The sequence below is a fragment of the Lithobates pipiens genome, unplaced genomic scaffold, assembly GCF_037356315.1.
Source record: "Lithobates pipiens isolate NorthernLeopardFrog02 unplaced genomic scaffold, aLitPip1_a1.2 Scaffold_24, whole genome shotgun sequence".
Lineage (NCBI taxonomy): Eukaryota > Metazoa > Chordata > Amphibia > Anura > Ranidae > Lithobates > Lithobates pipiens.
In genome coordinates, this window is record NW_027507786.1 from 5371263 (window position 1) to 5389176 (window position 17914).

At 48.2% G+C, this 17914-nt stretch overlaps 1 protein-coding gene across 1 annotated transcript in view; it reads left to right on the top strand.

Moving 5' to 3' along the window:
• The first annotated feature begins 769 nt into the window (after positions 1–769).
• Positions 770–17914, top strand: part of LOC143929632 (uncharacterized) — a 59756-nt gene continuing 42611 nt past the window's right edge. The window contains exons 1-3 of the mRNA XM_077453543.1: positions 770–866; positions 3243–3524; positions 15259–15615. Of these exons, the coding sequence (XP_077309669.1) occupies positions 3440–3524; positions 15259–15615 (442 nt within the window). The 5' untranslated portion in view covers positions 770–866; positions 3243–3439. The remainder of the gene's footprint in view (positions 867–3242; positions 3525–15258; positions 15616–17914) is intronic.

Consider the following 17914-nt stretch of genomic DNA (forward strand, 5'->3'; position numbering starts at 1 on the left):
GACATGGACGCCGTCAAAAAATTTGTTTCGTTTTGTTCTGTTTCGTAGGAAAAAAAATCGTGTACGAAATTCAATTCGGATTCGTACGAAATACGAAAGTTCATTATGATGAATGTATCATTATGAGGGGTTCCGAACATCCCTGTGCTGTGCTGACTTCCTCTGATTGGTGAACAAAACACCAGTCACAATTCTGTTAATTTGGATTCCAAAATTCGTTAACTAAATTTCGTATAAATTTCGTAAGCATAGAAATTCCCCATAGGGTTCCCACCATCCCTGTGCTGACTTCCTGGGGTTTTAACTTTTAGGTTCATTAACTTTTCGTAACAATTACGAATTTTCATTATGAATTTGGATCCGAAATTCGTAAACGAATATATATATATATATATATATATACACACACACACACACACAGTAGATACACACACGTGCACAGAGTATATACAATAGATGTGTGTGTGTGTGTGTGTGTATATATATTACACACACACACACATGCACAGAGTATGCAAACACACACACAGTAGTGCACAGTATACATATACACAGTACACACACCAGCACTTTTTACCCAAAAATCAGTCTGAGGGAACACACTGCTGCCTCCATCTCCTGGCATGCTGGGACTTGTAGTACCCCAGCAGCTCACAGACACAGGAAGTGGTAATGCATGGGAGGGGACTGTGCCTGTGTACTGGTGGGCAGGTAAATTGGTAATGAGTAGGGAGGGGAACATTCAGTACATGTACTTCCTCCAGAAGCAGTTCACTTCTCCTCCAGGCTCCAGACAAACTATCTACCTGCTTCAGAGACAGGAGGAGCCCTGCTTGAGCAAACACAGCCTCCCCCTCCTCACAAGGGTAACCCACTCATAATAATACATTCAGCTCAGTTATCTCCTCCTCCTCCTCCTCCTCTGTAAGGGGTGGGGCTCTGTTGGGGACTCTGATGTAAGGGGGCTCTGATGTAAGGGGAGGTTAAATGGGGACTCTGATGTAAGGGGGGATCTGATGGAGACTCTGATGTAAGGGGGGCTCTGATGGGGACTTTGCTGTAAGGGGGAGTTTGATGGGGACTCTGATGTAAGTGGGGGGGGGGGGCTCTGATGGGGTCGTGGATGTAAAGGGGGGCTCTGATGTACAGGGAGGGCTCTGATGGAGACATTGTTGTAAGGGGGGCTCTGATGGGGTCTCTGATGTAAGGGGGGGCTCTGATGTAAGGGGGCTCTAATGGGGACTCTGATGTAAGGGGGACTCTGATGGGTACTCTGATGTAAGGGGGGCTCTGATGGGGATTCTGAGGTAAGGGGGGGGCTCTTATGGGGACTCTGATGTAAGGGGGGCTCTGGTGGGGACTATGATGTGAGGCGGGGGCTCTGATGTAAGGGGAGGTTAAATGGAGACTCTGATGTAAGGGGGGATCTGATGGGGACTTTGATGTAAGGGGGAGTTTAATGGGGACTCTGATGTACGGGGAGAGCTCTGATGGGGACTCTGATGTACGGGGAGAGCTCTGATGGGGACTCTGATGTACGGGGAGAGCTCTGATGGGGACTCTGATGTACAGGGAGAGCTCTGATGGGGACTCTGATGTACAGGGAGAGCTCTGATGGGGACTCTGATGTACAGGGAGAGCTCTGATGGGGACTCTGATGTACAGGGAGAGCTCTGATGGGGACTCTGATGTACAGGGAGAGCTCTGATGGGGACTCTGATGTACAGGGAGAGCTCTGATGGGGACTCTGATGTACAGGGAGAGCTCTGATGGGGACTCTGATGTACAGGGAGAGCTCTGATGGGGACTCTGATGTACAGGGAGAGCTCTGATGGGGACTCTGATGTACAGGGAGAGCTCTGATGGGGACTCTGATGTACAGGGAGAGCTCTGATGGGGACTCTGATGTACAGGGAGAGCTCTGATGGGGACTCTGATGTACAGGGAGAGCTCTGATGGGGACTCTGATGTACAGGGAGGGCTCTGATGGGGACTGATGTACAGGGAGGGCTCTGATGGGGACTCTGATGTACAGGGAGGGCTCTGATGGGGACTCTGATGTACAGGGAGGGCTCTGATGGGGACTCTGATGTACAGGGAGGGCTCTGATGGGGACTCTGATGTACAGGGAGGGCTCTGATGGGGACTCTGATGTACAGGGAGGGCTCTGATGGGGACTCTGATGTACAGGGAGGGCTCTGATGGGGACTCTGATGTACAGGGAGGGCTCTGATGGGGACTCTGATGTACAGGGAGGGCTCTGATGGGGACTGATGTACAGGGAGGGCTCTGATGGGGACTCTGATGTACAGGGAGGGCTCTGATGGGGATTCTGATGTACAGGGAGGGCTCTGATGGGGACTCTGATGTACAGGGAGGGCTCTGATGGGGACTCTGATGTACAGGGAGGGCTCTGATGGGGACTCTGATGTACAGGGAGGGCTCTGATGGGGACTCTGATGTACAGGGAGGGCTCTGATGGGGACTCTGATGTACAGGGAGGGCTCTGATGGGGACTCTGATGTACAGGGAGGGCTCTGATGGGGACTCTGATGTACAGGGAGGGCTCTGATGGGGACTCTGATGTACAGGGAGGGCTCTGATGGGGACTCTGATGTACAGGGAGGGCTCTGATGGGGACTCTGATGTACAGGGAGGGCTCTGATGGGGACTCTGATGTACAGGGAGGGCTCTGATGGGGACTCTGATGTACAGGGAGGGCTCTGATGGGGACTCTGATGTACAGGGAGGGCTCTGATGGGGACTCTGATGTACAGGGATGGCTCTGATGGGGACTCTGATGTACAGGGAGGGCTCTGATGGGGACTCTGATGTACAGGGAGGGCTCTGATGGGGACTCTGATGTACAGGGAGGGCTCTGATGGGGACTCTGATGTAAGGGGGGCTCTAATGGGGACTCTGATGTAAGGGGGAGTTTAATGGGGACTCTGATGTAAGTGGGGGGGAGCTCTGATGGGGACTCTGATGTACAGGGAGGGCTCTGATGGGGACTCTGATGTAAGGGGGGGCTCTGATTGGGACTCTGATGTAAAGGGGGGGGGGGGCTCTGATGTAGGGGGAGATGCTGATAGAAGGGGCTCTGATGAGCTCAAAATGATGTGGAATTCCATAGCTGTGTTCTCTTTCCTATCTCACTGATTACAAAAGTCCTCCATGTAACACATTGGGATTCATTTATATCTTTGGCATTCATTCATTTATATATATATATATTTGTGTAGAAGGTGTGGAGCGCCCCCTGGAGTACGGCCGCTGTTTGTGTTTCTCTGCCACTTCCAGGGGCACGGCATTCATTTCACCCATCCTATTATTCTGCACTTCATGGGACGTGATGACGTCACACTTCCGTTCCTCTCATTGAACACACGGTGGAGTTTGCTCTGTCTGTAGCTGAGCTCGGCAAATCTGCATCTACAGCATGAGATCTGCACAGATATCAGGAGACATGATCGCTCTGGGATTATTACTGACAATCTTCTGCCCCTACGTGGCTCATTCAGAAGGTAAGTCACCCTGATTGCCTCCAACTGTTAGGCCTCTGCCGCCAATAAACTCCCCGTCATGTTATCCTATGTGTACATGCCCACACAGGCTGTTATCAGCAGTTTTTGGCAGGGGTGTTTTCCTGTTGGGTGGAAAAAATATTATAATGTCCCGTATGCATGAGGCCTTAGAATGAGGTCAGAGCCAGGCAGGACTGCTGATAGAAATCGCCCCCCCCCCCCCCCCAGAAAATATTAAAGCTATGATTTGCTGAAAATACAATAAAACCATTATTAGCAGACACAAATACAACATAACTCACAGAATTCCTGCTAAATCTAAAAGATAAAACTTTATAGAGTATAGAAATTTCCCCAAGGGGCTTTGAGTTGCAGCAAATAAATCCAAGATGAGGTATAAAAAAAAGTTTATTACTAAATTCCGTATTTTGTCCGCCAAGACAGGGGCTCTAAAATGAAGGGCTAGAGGGCATAAATTGCATATTTGTATAAAAACTTACAAAAGACATACAATGGTAAAATAACTAAAAAAAAGTCTTACAAAAATGATGGCAACGCGTGTCGACCATAATACGGTAGTGGTCTTCTTCAGGGGGGATAAGGATATAGACTTCTAGAGAATACAAAATATCAATCAGTACAGTGAAAACCAAGCAATGATATTGAATGGTTAACAAAGTTGCACGATGAGTGAGGTGATTTATATTTACCAGAAAGAGCGATTTTTCGTTTTTTAGCCTTCCGGCAATTCTGCTTCAGATCGTCTCCCCCAGAGGCCCAAACCGCACAGCGCAAACCAAAGTAGCGCCCACCCCTCGACAAGACACACAGCCAGCAGGCCACCAAGAGAGCCTACAAGAGGTCGCATTTACTGCATGAGAAAAGGGGAGGGGTCAAAAAACAACCCCACGAGGGGAGGGGGTGGAGGTTGAGTTCACTGACAAGGAGGGGGGGGGGGGTGGGGAATGAGTCCTGCAAGGAGGTCACCAAGCATCAAAAGGAATCCCAATACACTGTAAAGAAAGTTGTATAAATGTGTATTTCCCCACAGCAGACGTTCCCGTCACACGAGTGTGCGTGGTGGGCCAATTACGCTGGGGGGGGATGTCGCGGGACGCCGCCGCCAGATAATTGTGGCCCCTGATAGCCAAGGAGGAAGAGACCACCATGGTGGTGCAAAAAAAGAAAGGGGGAGAGGAAAAAACAAAACACCACCAAGGTGTCGCCATCCTTTCCCCTCTCTGTCTGCCGGGAGGCTCAGAGAGGACCCGATGGAGCTGAGGACCCTGAGGGGGGCAGACGATAGAGGCAGCACCACCCGGCCGGATCCTGAGGGGGGAGATAAAACTGAATTAATAAATAAAAAATACACAGGTTGGGTAGTTGTAGCTCAGGTATCAGAGAGACGGAGGGAGAGAAACAAAGTTGCAGAGATAACAAACCCAGGAGCAGAGCTAACATTAGAGCCAGTGCTGATAGGGAAGACCACCGGTCCTCTTGTAGGGGGCATGAGCACACAGGGAGGGGGATTAGGGAGGGACGACTGTCTTTCTCAGCAGATAAAAGCTGATGGCGGGGAGAGACCAGCTTTCAGCTGCTGGAGGAAGAGAGAGACACGATTGTCCATCACTAATCCCTCTCCCTGTGTGCCCCCCCCCCCGTGTACTCGGGCCCACTACAAGAGAACTGGTGGTCCCCCCACCTATCGATGGCCATGGAGCCAGGTAGGAGGACTTGAAGCCTTAATTCAGCTCCATGTGCAGAAAGGCCATCTGCCTGGTAAAGCTGTCCATACACTATACAATCTGATTGTATAGTTTTTTATAGACCACTCATCAAATACAGTATATAGTGCAAGAGCCTGCCTGATCTGATACATATTGATTGAATTGTTTAGGTTGCCAAACTCTGCAGCCCAAATTAAAAATGCCGCAGCTGCAAAGCAAAGCATCGCTGCCACAGCATATGTACAGCACTGTTTGGTTGCGATGTTAGCGTTTGGGTGGGCAGCCATCGGGCGGTAAAACCATGGCTCAGCCACTTGTATTTACGATTCTCCCCAGCTACCCCCTTACTTGGTAGAATTTTGTTGGACGTTATCTTAACTATTGATTTAAACCCTCTTTCTCATATCATTCACTTGGATTGCTGACTATAGATTGATCAGAAAATAAAAAGATTGTGTATCGAAGTGTGTATGGCCAATATTAAGCTGGCCTTATCCTAATCAATCTGATTGTACAATCACCTTTTTATGATGGCCACACACGCTGTGATAAACTATTGACTTCTTTTCTGATCAGAATAATCGGCAACCCATGCAAAAGTGGATTTTAGCCGGCGGCTAAGATAGGATCAATAACTTTCTATTGTAAGTTACCATCTTATCTCTGTTTCCACCAATGTGATCTAATAATCTGATCGATTGGAATAGAGATCATATTCAAGAACAAAGTATCTCAGCGCCGAAGACTGATGCAAAACGATCGATCATTTCTCACTCTCGCAAAGTCCTAGGCTGCTGGTTAGGAGGAGATCTGTGAGGCCTCATTTCTATGGACGGCCCACTGTAGCCGCTGGGGGATTCTTTCATAGTTGGTGAGATTTGAATTTAGAGACCGGTTCAACCTGTTCAACCTGCGTGTGTGACTGCTGCTTTCCATTACCCTGTACATTGTGTTCACTAAAAACATACATAACATTTCTTTTTTCCCAAGTGTTCTTCCAGGACAGCCCTTGAGAGATGGAGCTCCTCCCATCGACACAGGAAACACATTGCCACAGTTCAAAAGGCGGTCCCTCAGGTCCCTGGTCAGTCATTTGTGTTTCCTCCGTCGGAGGAACATGTTGCCAGGAACCTGAAGGCCCCTCTCAGGGGCTGCCTGAGAACCTGTTAGCCATAAGGGACCGGGTCCTGTTTTTTGGCTGCAGTATTGGGTCCATACCTTTCTTTATGGCTCGGGTACCGTCCAGCTGATTCGGAGCAGACCCGTTACCCTCCTCCTTCCAGTGCCGAGGTGGCCAGGGGCAGAATGGCGCGGTTTCCCCCAGGAGCGGTGAGTGGAACCTTCCATCTTTGCTCCTTGTTGCGGTGGGGTCGGAGACGCCGAGCGTCACTTCCGGCGGAACCGCGTCATCACTGCGTGCCAAGACTTCCGGTTCCGGGTCTCTAAGGGTACAAGGAGGAGAGGGAGAGCCAGCGCTGTGCCTGTGAAGCCCGACCAGCGTCCAGCTATACCGGATTAGCGGCGGGATTCGGAGCGTCAGAGGGGGACCATGGAGGCTATTCCCCAGGATACTCCGGCGGAGACAGGCACCAGCCAAACCCAGGTAGGCTGCTGGGCATGCTATTACTCTGGTGGAGCGGTGGTGTTTGTAGGCTGGGCCCTGTAGTGCCCCATGGTGGCGGTTTACTCACAGTGAGGTTGTTTGTTAGTGGTGATTCTAAGAGGGACATGGTGCTGACGCTAAGAAATCCTTTGTCTTCTTATTTTCAGGCTAAAGAGATGCCAAGGGAAGACAAGACAGGCCGCAAAAAGTGCCCTAATTGTGGGAATAGGTTGTCCTCTGGCTCTAACAAAGCCCTATGCAAGCAATGCATTGCAAGCTTGCTTAAATCTGAGGCAGATTCCCCTTTAGCAAAGTTTTTGGGCTCCTTTAAAGAGGAAATGGCGTCGACCTTTAAGTCCCTCCGGGAGTTAATCACTGACGTGGGATCAGCTGCAGCTGCCTCCATGAGTAAAACAACTATAATCTCATCCTCACCATGCCTTACAACACCCAGCTCAGGGGAGCCCCGTATGGTCAGGGAGCCTAGCCCCACGTTGATTAGCCCCGAATCCTCTGACACTGACTCGGGTCAGGAAGAGGATCAAGTAACATCCAAAGCCTCAAAATATAGATTATCTCTCGAGGAAGTAGATGAGCTAATGGGGGCTATCTATGATGCGCTGGAAATTGAGGAGGAAGAAACTCAGTTATCCAGACATGATCAAATGTATGAGGCTCTGGGGAAAAAGAAAGCAAGGGTTTTTCCTATACATAAGGTGCTTTCTGACCTTGTCCTTAAGGAGTGGTCTGAACCAGACAAAAAGGTTTTCTTTCCTAAATCCCTTAAGAGAAGGTTCCCTTTTGATGAGAGCCCAGAGGCGGTCTGGAATAAAAATCCTAAACTAGACGCCCCTCTGTCCAAAATCTCAAAGCAGGCTGATCTGGCCTTTGAGGATATGGGCCACCTGAAAGATCCCATGGACAGGAGAACAGAAATTGTCTTAAAGAGGGCCTGGGATGCCTCTATGGCAGGCTTAAAACCAGCTCTAGCCACTTCCTGTGTAGCTAGAAACCTGGAGTTCTGGTTATCGCAACTACAAGAACACTTAAAGGCAGGCACTCCTAGGGGGGAGCTTTTGAAATCCTTCCCTATGCTTTTTAAGGCCACCAGTTTCATCTCTGACGCCTCCACGGACTCCGTAAAATTTACGGCTAAATCTGCAGCACTTTCAGTGGCAGCAAGGAGGTCAGTATGGATGAAAACCTGGGGGGGAGACACGGCGTCTAAAACCCGCCTGTGCAGCGTCCCTTTTACAGGAGACTTAGTCTTCGGGCCTGAATTAGACTCCGCCTTAGGACGGCGGACAAAAAGAAAACCTTTCCCGCAAAAAAGAAAAATTTTCAAAGAAAATTTTTTCGTCCCTTTAAGGAACCCTCTAAACCAGAGAAGAGTTCAACCCCCAAAAAACATTGGTTGGGACATAAAGGGAAAGGAAAAGGGGGCATACTGTTTAGCCGCCCCAATCAGGATCCCAAACCCCAGTGACGTCAGGGTTCCTGTGGGAGGAAGATTGAGCAAATTTCTTCCACAATGGGAAGAGACAACCTCGAACGAGTTTGTCTTAAATATAATAAAAAGGGGTCATGCGCTGGAATTTCACAGCAACCCTCCTTCCAAGTTTCTGGTGACAAAGCTTCCAAGTCACTCAGAAAAGGCCAGGGCCTTACCTTTACTAATAGGGGAAATGGTAGATCAAGAAGTATTGACACCAGTCCCTATTCAGGAACAAGGGGACGGTTTTTACTCGCACATTTTTGTGGTAAGAAAACCGTCAGGGAGATTCAGACTAATTATGAACCTCCGTCCACTGAATCGCTCCATCCGTTACAAGAGATTTCGGATGGAGTCCATTTATTCCATAAAGAATCTCCTGCAGAAAGAGACATTTATGGCAACCCTGGACCTAAGGGATGCTTATCTGCACATTCCAATAAGGGAGGAATGCCAGAAATTCCTTCGGATGGCAGTGCAGATAGACACAAAGGTTTACCACTTTCAGTGCAGAGCACTTCCCTTCGGTCTATCATCCTCTCCGAGAATCTTTACCAAGGTTCTCGGAGAGGCCTTAGTTCCACTGAGGCTTCAATCAGTCTCAATTATCCCCTATCTAGACGATCTGCTCCTAACAGCCCACTCAGAGAGTCGTCTTTCTCAGGACCTGGAATTGACTCAACTCAGCCTGAGTCGATTAGGGTGGATTGTCAGTCAGGAAAAATCCAAGACAACCCCAACACAAGAGATCCTGTATCTGGGGTACTGGATCAAGTCTGTAGATCAGAAAATTATACTGCCGGAAGAAAAGATTTTGAATCTGTGGCAGAGAATATCTTTTCTTCAATGCAGCCCCAAGTGTACGGTGAGGGAAGTAATGTCGGTCTTAGGTCTTATGACGGCAGCCATTCCAGCCGTACAATGGGCCAGGTTCCATCAAAGAGAACTTCAGGGTTTTCTGTTAGAACAATTAAAAGGCAGAGATCTGGAGGAGGAGGTATCGATCCCCTCAAGGGTAAAACGCTCCCTCTGGTGGTGGAAGGACAGGGAGAACCTAAACAAAGGGGTTCATTGGGTCCTTCCTATCACTTCAACACTAACAACGGATGCGAGCAGTTGGGGCTGGGGAGCCCACCTAGGCTCAAGCTGGGTCCAGGACAAGTGGACCCCGGAGGAGAAATGTTTTTCTTCCAATTGGAAAGAACTAACAGCAATCCTGAGAGCTGTTCTAGCTTTTCACCCCGCAATACAGGGTCACCATCTACAAGTCCGTTCAGACAATACGACGGCTGTAGCATACATAAACAAACAAGGAGGAACCAGAAGTCCTCGTTTGATGTTGGTAGCCAGACGCATTCTCCAGTGGGCAGAAGCCAATCTGGAATCTATTTCTGCAGTTCACCTGAAAGGGGAGCTGAACAACAAGGCGGACTTCTTGAGTCGACAGAGGATTTCGAACCAAGAATGGTCCTTACACCCAGAGGCATTCAATCTCATAACAGCTCACTGGGGAGAACCAGAGGTAGACCTTTTTGCGAGCAAGAAAAATGCAAAGGTTCCCAATTTTTTCTCGCTAAACCCAGGAGATCAACCCCTGGCGGTAGATGCCTTGCAAACTCCATGGACTTTCAGTCTGGCGTATGCATTTCCCCCTCTTCATCTCATTCCGAGGGTCCTAGCAAGATTCCTCAAGGAGAAAACCTGTTTGATTCTAGTAGCACCTTTTTGGCCCAGGAGACCGTGGTTCACAACGTTGCTACAATTGACAGATTGTCCGCCTCTAAGACTTCCCTACAGACAGGACCTCCTGTTGCAGGGACCTCTTTACCATCCGCAGGTCGCCACACTGAAGCTTTCAGCGTAGTTACTGAGGAGGAAATCTTAAGGAGTAAGGGCCTGTCAGATGAGGTAATTGCGACCTTACTACAGAGTCGCAAACCAGTCACGAGGGCTATTTACAAAAAAGTCTGGGAAAAATTTAATAGCTGGCTGAATAGCCGTGACATAAATACGGCTAATATTCTACAGTTTTTACAGGAAGGTGTAAACAAGGGTTTAACCCTAAGTACTATTAAGGTACAGATAGCTGCCTTAAGTGTATACCTAGATGAACGCTTACAGGAAAATCCTTTTGTCGCTAGATTCTGTAAGGCAGTCGCTAGACGTAAGCCAGTCAGAATCACAAAAGTCCCATCCTGGGATTTAGCAGTTGTACTAAAAGCTTTCTTGGGGTCACCCTTTGAGCCTATCTCAGAGGCCTCCCTAAGGCTTATTACCTTTAAGACAGTACTCCTGGTGGCAATCACTTCAGCCCGTAGGGTCAGTGAAATCCAAGCCCTTTCCATCAGGGAACCATTCCTACAGATCCTAGAAGACAGAGTCATACTAAAGACAGACCCTGGGTTCTTACCAAAGGTAGCATCTAGCTTCCATAGGTCCCAAGATATTGTCCTCCCTTCATTTTGTCAAAATGCAGCAAATGAGAAAGAGGAACGTTTTCATTTATTGGATGTGAGGAGATGTATTCTAGAATATCTTAAAATAACAAATCCATTCAGAATCTCAGACTCCCTTTTTGTCCTTTTTTCCGGACAGCGTAGGGGACAGAAAGCTTCAAAAGTAACCATAGCTAGATGGATTAGGCTAGCTATAGCAGAGGGGTATAAGGCCTTGAATAGAGATCCTCCTGAGGGTGTTAAAGCTCACTCCACAAGAGCGTTGTCTGCATCCTGGGCAGAAAGAGCTGGTGCCACCCCGGAGCAGGTATGTAAAGCAGCCACATGGTCAAGCTTTTCCACCTTTACAAGGCATTACCGACTGGACCTAATGTCTAGTCAGGATCAGGCCTTTGGGAGGAAAGTCCTCCAGGCCGTGGTCCCCCCCTAATCTGGTAAGTACTTGGGGATCCTCTCAAGGGCTGTCCTGGAAGAACACTTGGGAAAACTGGAGTTAGTACTTACCGGTAACTCCTTTTCCGGTGGTCTTCCAGGACAGCACGATCCCACCCTTTATTTGATTGTAGTGATGTACTAATGTTATTACCTGTTATGGTTTATATGTTTTTCAGTTCCATCCTTCGGTTCTTGGTGAATGACTGACCAGGGACCTGAGGGACCGCCTTTTGAACTGTGGCAATGTGTTTCCTGTGTCGATGGGAGGAGCTCCATCTCTCAAGGGCTGTCCTGGAAGACCACCGGAAAAGGAGTTACCGGTAAGTACTAACTCCAGTTTTCAATGTACACTATATTTTCAAAAGTATTGGGACACCTGCCTTTACACGCACATGAACTTTAATGGAATCCCAGTCTTAATCCGGCGGGTTCAATATTGAGTTGGCCCACCCTTTGCAGCTATAACAGCTTCAACTCTTCTAGGAAGGCCGTCCACAAGGTTTAGGAGTGTGTCTATGGGAAATGTTGGACTATTCTTCCAGAAGCCTATTGTGAGGTCAGGCACTGATGTTGGATGAGAAGGCCTGACTCGCAGTTTCTGCTCTAATTCATCCCAAAGGTGATCTGTTGGGTTGAGGTCAGCTGCAGGCCAGTCAAGTTCCTCCACCCCAAATTCGCTCATCCAAATCTTTATGGACCTTGCTTTGGGCAATGGTACAAATAGTTACATAGTTAGTAAGGTTGAATAAAGGCAATCCAGTTCAACCTGAGTGAGTGTCTAAAATTGTCCCTATCCCTGTTCATTGTCCCTATCCCTGTACATTGCACACTCACATTGGTCCCTACCCTCAAGGAGCCCACAATCCAAGGTCCCCATTCATATACTGGGGCCAATTTTGGACAGAAGCCAATTAACCTACCTGCATGTCTTTGGATTGTGGGAGGAAACCGGAGTACCCGGAGGAAACCCACGCAGGCACAGGGAGAACATGCAAACTCCAGGCAGGTAGTGTTGTGGTTGGGATTCGAACCAGCGACCCTTTTTACTGCTAGGTGAGAGTGCTAACCACTACACCACTGTGCCACCATTATCGTCAGCAAACGCTGAGGATGAATTATTTTACATCAACCAGGGCCTCCAAATTTTCTAATCAAAGGACCAGTTTATAATCTTTCAGACTTTAAGGGGGATGGTGGGTGGGGGTGGGTCAGTGATTGGGCAGACTGTGACCAGTGGGAACAGAGAATGCCCTGGCATTAGTGGGCATAATCAATGTTCCATCATTGGTTTGAATGGAACGCATAGTGCCTCTTTGTTGGTGCCTCTGTGTGTGTTACTTTCTCACGACCTCTGTACTCTTATGCCCTGTACACACGGCCGGACATTCCGACTGCTAAATCCATTGGATTTTGGCCCAAACTTGTCTTGCGCACACACACACACACGGTCGCACAAAGTTGTTGGAAAATTCAATCGGTCAGAACGAGGTGACGTAGATTGCGTATGACGGGACTATAAAGAGGGCAGTAGCCAATAGCTTTCATCTCGTAATTTATTCTGTGGCACTTTGTCCATCGGAATTGTCTACATAGTTAGTCAGGTTGAAAAAAGACACAAGTCCATCCAGTCCAACCACAAAAAAAAATAAAAAATAATAATAATAATATCATACAATCCCATATACCCAATTCTATACCCACAGTTGATCCAGAAGAAGGCAAAAAACCCCAGCAGAGCCATGATCCAATTTGCTAAAGCAGGGGAAAAAATTCCTTCCTGATTCCCCCCCGAGAGGCAATCGGATTTTCCCCGGATCAACTTTACCTCTAAGCCCTTGTACACAAGGTCGGACATTCCGATGGAAAATGTCCGATCGGACCGTGTTTTCGGATAATCCGACTGTGTGTACAAGGGCTAAATGCCAGTACCCAGTTATATTATGTACACTTAGGAAATAATCCAGGCCTTTCTTAAAGCAATCCACTGAGCTGACCAGAACCACCTCTGCAGGGAGTCTATTCCACATTTTCACAGCTCTTACTGTGAAGAAACCTTTCCGTATTTGGAGATGAAATCTCTTTTCCTCTAGACGTAAAAAGTGCCCCCCCTTGTCCTCTTTGTTGACTGTAAAGTGAATAACTCAACACCAAGTTCACTATCTGGACCCCTTATATATTTATACATGTTGATCATATCTCCCCTTCCCAAGAGAGAAAAAATTCAGTTCCTCTAATCCAGGCATTTCCAAAGTCCGGCCCGCGGGCCAGTTTTGAACAGCCCGCCTGGTAATCTAAACATATATATCTTTTGTGGCCCCCGGCGATCTCCCAGCGCATCGGAGATAGGAGGCTGTACGAGTGCCGTGCACACAGGAGTATTTCCTGTTTACACTGCAGCCTCTGTAATAGGAAGTCCCGTCTCCGCCATTGGACGACTGTTCTGTCCATAAAAGGAGGCGGGACTTTCTCTTAAAGAGGCCGCTGTGTAAACAGGAGATTCTCCTGTTCTTTGGCGCTCGTCCTGCCCCCTCCACGTCCCCTCCAAGGCTGCACTGATGGCAATGGTGAGTGAAATCCTGGCTAATGGTGGCTGCATTCCTGGCAATGGTGGGGGCTGCATTCCCAGCAATGGTAGGCGCGCAGATGGGCACTGACCCTTATTTTGCTTCAGAGTTTTTTATTTAAAATTTTAAGGTTTTTTTTCCTGAAACTTCCCTCTTATTCGCCAATAAACACGGTATATCCAAATAACACGCCCGAGCTCATCTCTTCAACACACAAAGGCACGAGAATTCTTGTTGGGCCGTGTATTAGTGTTTGAACAAACACACTTAGACCGAATTTTAATGGTTCAAAGAATGTCAGGCAAAATGGTCGGCCCTCGCGCATGTTCACTTCATCAAATCTGGCCCTCTTTGAAAAAAGTTTGGACACCCCTGACCTAATCTTTCCTCATAGCTGAGCTCCTCCATGCCTCTTATCAGTTTGGTTGCCCTTCTCTGCACTTTCTCCAGTTCCCCGATATCCTTTTTGAGAACTGGAGCCCAAAACTGAACTGCATATTCCAGATGAGGTCTTACTAATGATTTGTACAGGGGGGCAAAATGATATCTCTCTCTCTGGAGTCCATACCTCTCCTAATACAGGAAAGGACTTTGCTCGATTTGGAAACCGCAGCTTGGCATTGCATGTTATTATTGAGCTTATGATCCACCAACCCCCCCCCCCCCCAGATCCTTCTCCACTATGGATCCCCCCAGTTGTACTCCCCCTAGCATGTATGATGCATATTCTTACCCCCCAAGTGCAGAACTTTACATTTATCAACATTAAACCTCATCTGCCACATAGTCGCCCAATTAGACAGAGCATTGAGGTCGGCTTGTAAATTGGAGACATCCTGTAAGGAGGTTATTCCACTGCATAGCTCGGTGTCATCTGTAAAGACGGAAATGTTACTTTTGATCCCAGACCCAATATCATTTATAAAGATATTAAAAAGTAAGGGTCCCAGCACTGAACCTTGGGGTACACCACTGATAACCTGAAGACCATTCAGAGTAAGAATCATTAACCACGACTCTCTGAATTCTGTCTTTTAGCCAGTTTTCTATCCATCTACAAACTGATATTTCCAGGCCTGTAGACTTTACCTTACACATGAGCCGTGTGTGGGGAACTGTCTACACACGATCAGAATTTAAACGATCGGATTTTGTTGTTGGAAAACGTTGGATCCCAAATTTGTGTGTCGGAAATTCCAACGGAAAACGTTGGATGGAGCCCACACACGGTCAGATTTTCCGACAACACGATCCGATCGCATATTGTCCGTCGGAAAGTCTGACCGTGTGTACAGGGCATAAGGGTTTTCATACTCCTGCCCTCTGTGCATCATTGATTTGTGGGGCAAGGCAGAGACATCCCAGAACTACCCTGATTGGGGTATTAAACAAGTACCAAGGGGCAGATGGATGCCATGGATTTGTATGTCATTCATACACTTTGCTTTATTTTCCAGATATACATATAGAGGGAACGAACTTGACCGTGGAAGCTTGTGTGGGGCAGAATTTAACAATCCCGTGTACTCTGGCTAAGGATGCTGACAAGGAGCTGGATCTGGATCTGTCCACTGTGGGCGTCCGCTGGAGCAAAAGATTACCAAATGGAAGTGAGACGGATGTATATAAATTCACAGATTACAACAATCATGCACAGATTAGACCGGGGTCTGCCATAGACGAGAGAGAACTGAGAAGAGGAAACGCCAGTCTCACCTTACACCACGTGCAGGGAAGTGATGAAGGGGAATACACCTGCACAATTATTGTCACTCCTGAAAAAGCATCAGATAAAAGGATTGTGACGGTATTAGGTAAGTGACGTTCTAAATGCCAAATCCACAAAGTGCAGATACAAAGTAATATGGGAGCAGCCATGGCTGACATCCTTCTGAAAATGCTAATTCCTGACATTCACAGTGACTTCTCAGTCAGTATTAAAAAAAAAAAAAAGTATAGATCTATATGCTCTCTGTATTACACACTCCTGACCCCTGCACTCTGTGTCTTACACACTCCTGACCCCTGCTCTCTGTGTCTTACACACTCCTGACCCCTGCTCTCTGTGTCTTACACACTCCTGACCCCTGCTCTCTGTGTCTTACACACTCCTGACCCCTGCTCTCTGTGTCTTACACACTCCTGACCCCTGCTCTCTGTGTCTTACACACTCCTGACCCCTGCACTTTGTGCATTACTTACTCCTGACCCCTGCACACTGTACAATATGCACTCCTGCCCTCTGTAGCTGGCTTTTGGGTGTAGCAAGATAGCTGTGGCTCTGAACAGCACCACTCGCAGCTAGGTGATGTTGACAGGAAGTGGAGGGGAGGTGGCTACATGTTTCAAGGCAATGGAACTGCCCCTTTATCAAACATAGGTGCTGCTTGAAGCTGCAACCATCTTGCTACACCCGGAAACTGATGCTGCCTATGTTCCAGTGTTCCGTCAGAATCGGTGTAGTGTCATATTTTGCTCCCCATCATAGAATGCTCCGGAAGTGACGTTGCGGCCAGAAATTTTGCACTGTGCATGTGATGCGTTCCAAACGCTTGCATCATGCGTTCCAGAGGATTTCCGACAATGTAGTTCAGTGAAACCGTCAGATAATGTCACGGGAGTGAGGGGAGGTAATCGTGACATTAACTTTAGACAGAGCAGAGAGCGGCGGAGAGAGAGCGGGTAACTGTGGCTCAGGGAGGGGATTACCTCCCCTCACTTCTCTGACATTATCTGACCGTTTCACTGGTCTGCATTGTCGCAAATCATTTGGAAGGCATGGCGCAAGTGTTTGGAACGCATCGCGCATGCGCAGTGCTAAATTTATAGCCGCAACGTCCCTTCCGGAGCATTCTATGATGGGGAGCAAAATATGACACTACATCGGCAAACCCAACAGATTAGGAAGTGACATTCTGCGACGGCCATCTTGGTACACCCCGCAATCGTCTGCAGTAAGCATGCAGTCAGAAGGACATCTTTTTACACCCCCTAAGTCTTGCATTTGATAGTTATTTTTACAAGTAAACGGAGCTTATATCGTGAAATACAGTATTTTGAAATCCGTAACGCTGTTTTGATGTTGAACTTTAAGGCTGGGTTCACACTGCTGCGATGCGTGAACGCCGCAAATCCGCTGAGGGTTCCCGCATCGCATGTCTCCCGGCGGCAGTTCACACTGCCCTATGCGGACTGCTGGGAGTGTCAGTGAAATGTTAATGACACCCCCAGATCAGTTCGCATATCGCAGTGCGATCTGCAAACTCGGACAGGAATCGGATCGCATGGTGTGAACACCCAATGCGATCCGATTCTGCTGCGGACCAAAAAAAAGGGTCCTGTGCGAGTTTGGGCCGGATGCGATGCGAATTCAGCCATACTATCTGTATGGCTGAAATCGCATCACACAGAGATCGCATGTGATTTGCACTGCAGTGCGGTGCGAATCACATCCGATCTCGTACATCGCAGCAGTGTGAACCTAGCTAAGGGCTAGGTGTCAGCGCAGGGGTCAGGAGTGCATATTACACAGAATGCAGGGGTCAGGAGTGCATATTACACAGAATGCAGGGGTCAGGAGTGCATATTACACAGAATGCAGGGGTCAGGAGTGCATATTGCACACAGTTCAGAGGTCAGGAGTGCATATTGCACACAGTTCAGAGGTCAGGAGTGCATATTGCACACAGTTCAGAGGTCAGTAGTGCATATTGCACAGAATGCAGGGGTCAGGAGTGCATATTGCACAGAATGCAGGGGTCAGGAGTGCATATTGCACAGAATGCAGGGGTCAGGAGTGCATATTGCACAGAATGCAGGGGTCAGGAGTGCATATTGCACAGAATGCAGGGGTCAGGAGTGCATATTGCGCAGAATGCAGGGGTCAGGAGTGCATATTACGCAGAATGCAGGGGTCAGGAGTGCATATTGCACACAGTGCAAAGGTCAGGAGTGCATATTGCACACAGTGCAAAGGTCAGGAGTGCATATTGCACAGAATGCAGGGGTCAGGAGTGCATATTGCACAGAATGCAGGGGTCAGGAGTGCATATTGCACAGAATGCAGGGGTCAGGAGTGCATATTGCACAGAATGCAGGGGTCAGGAGTGCATA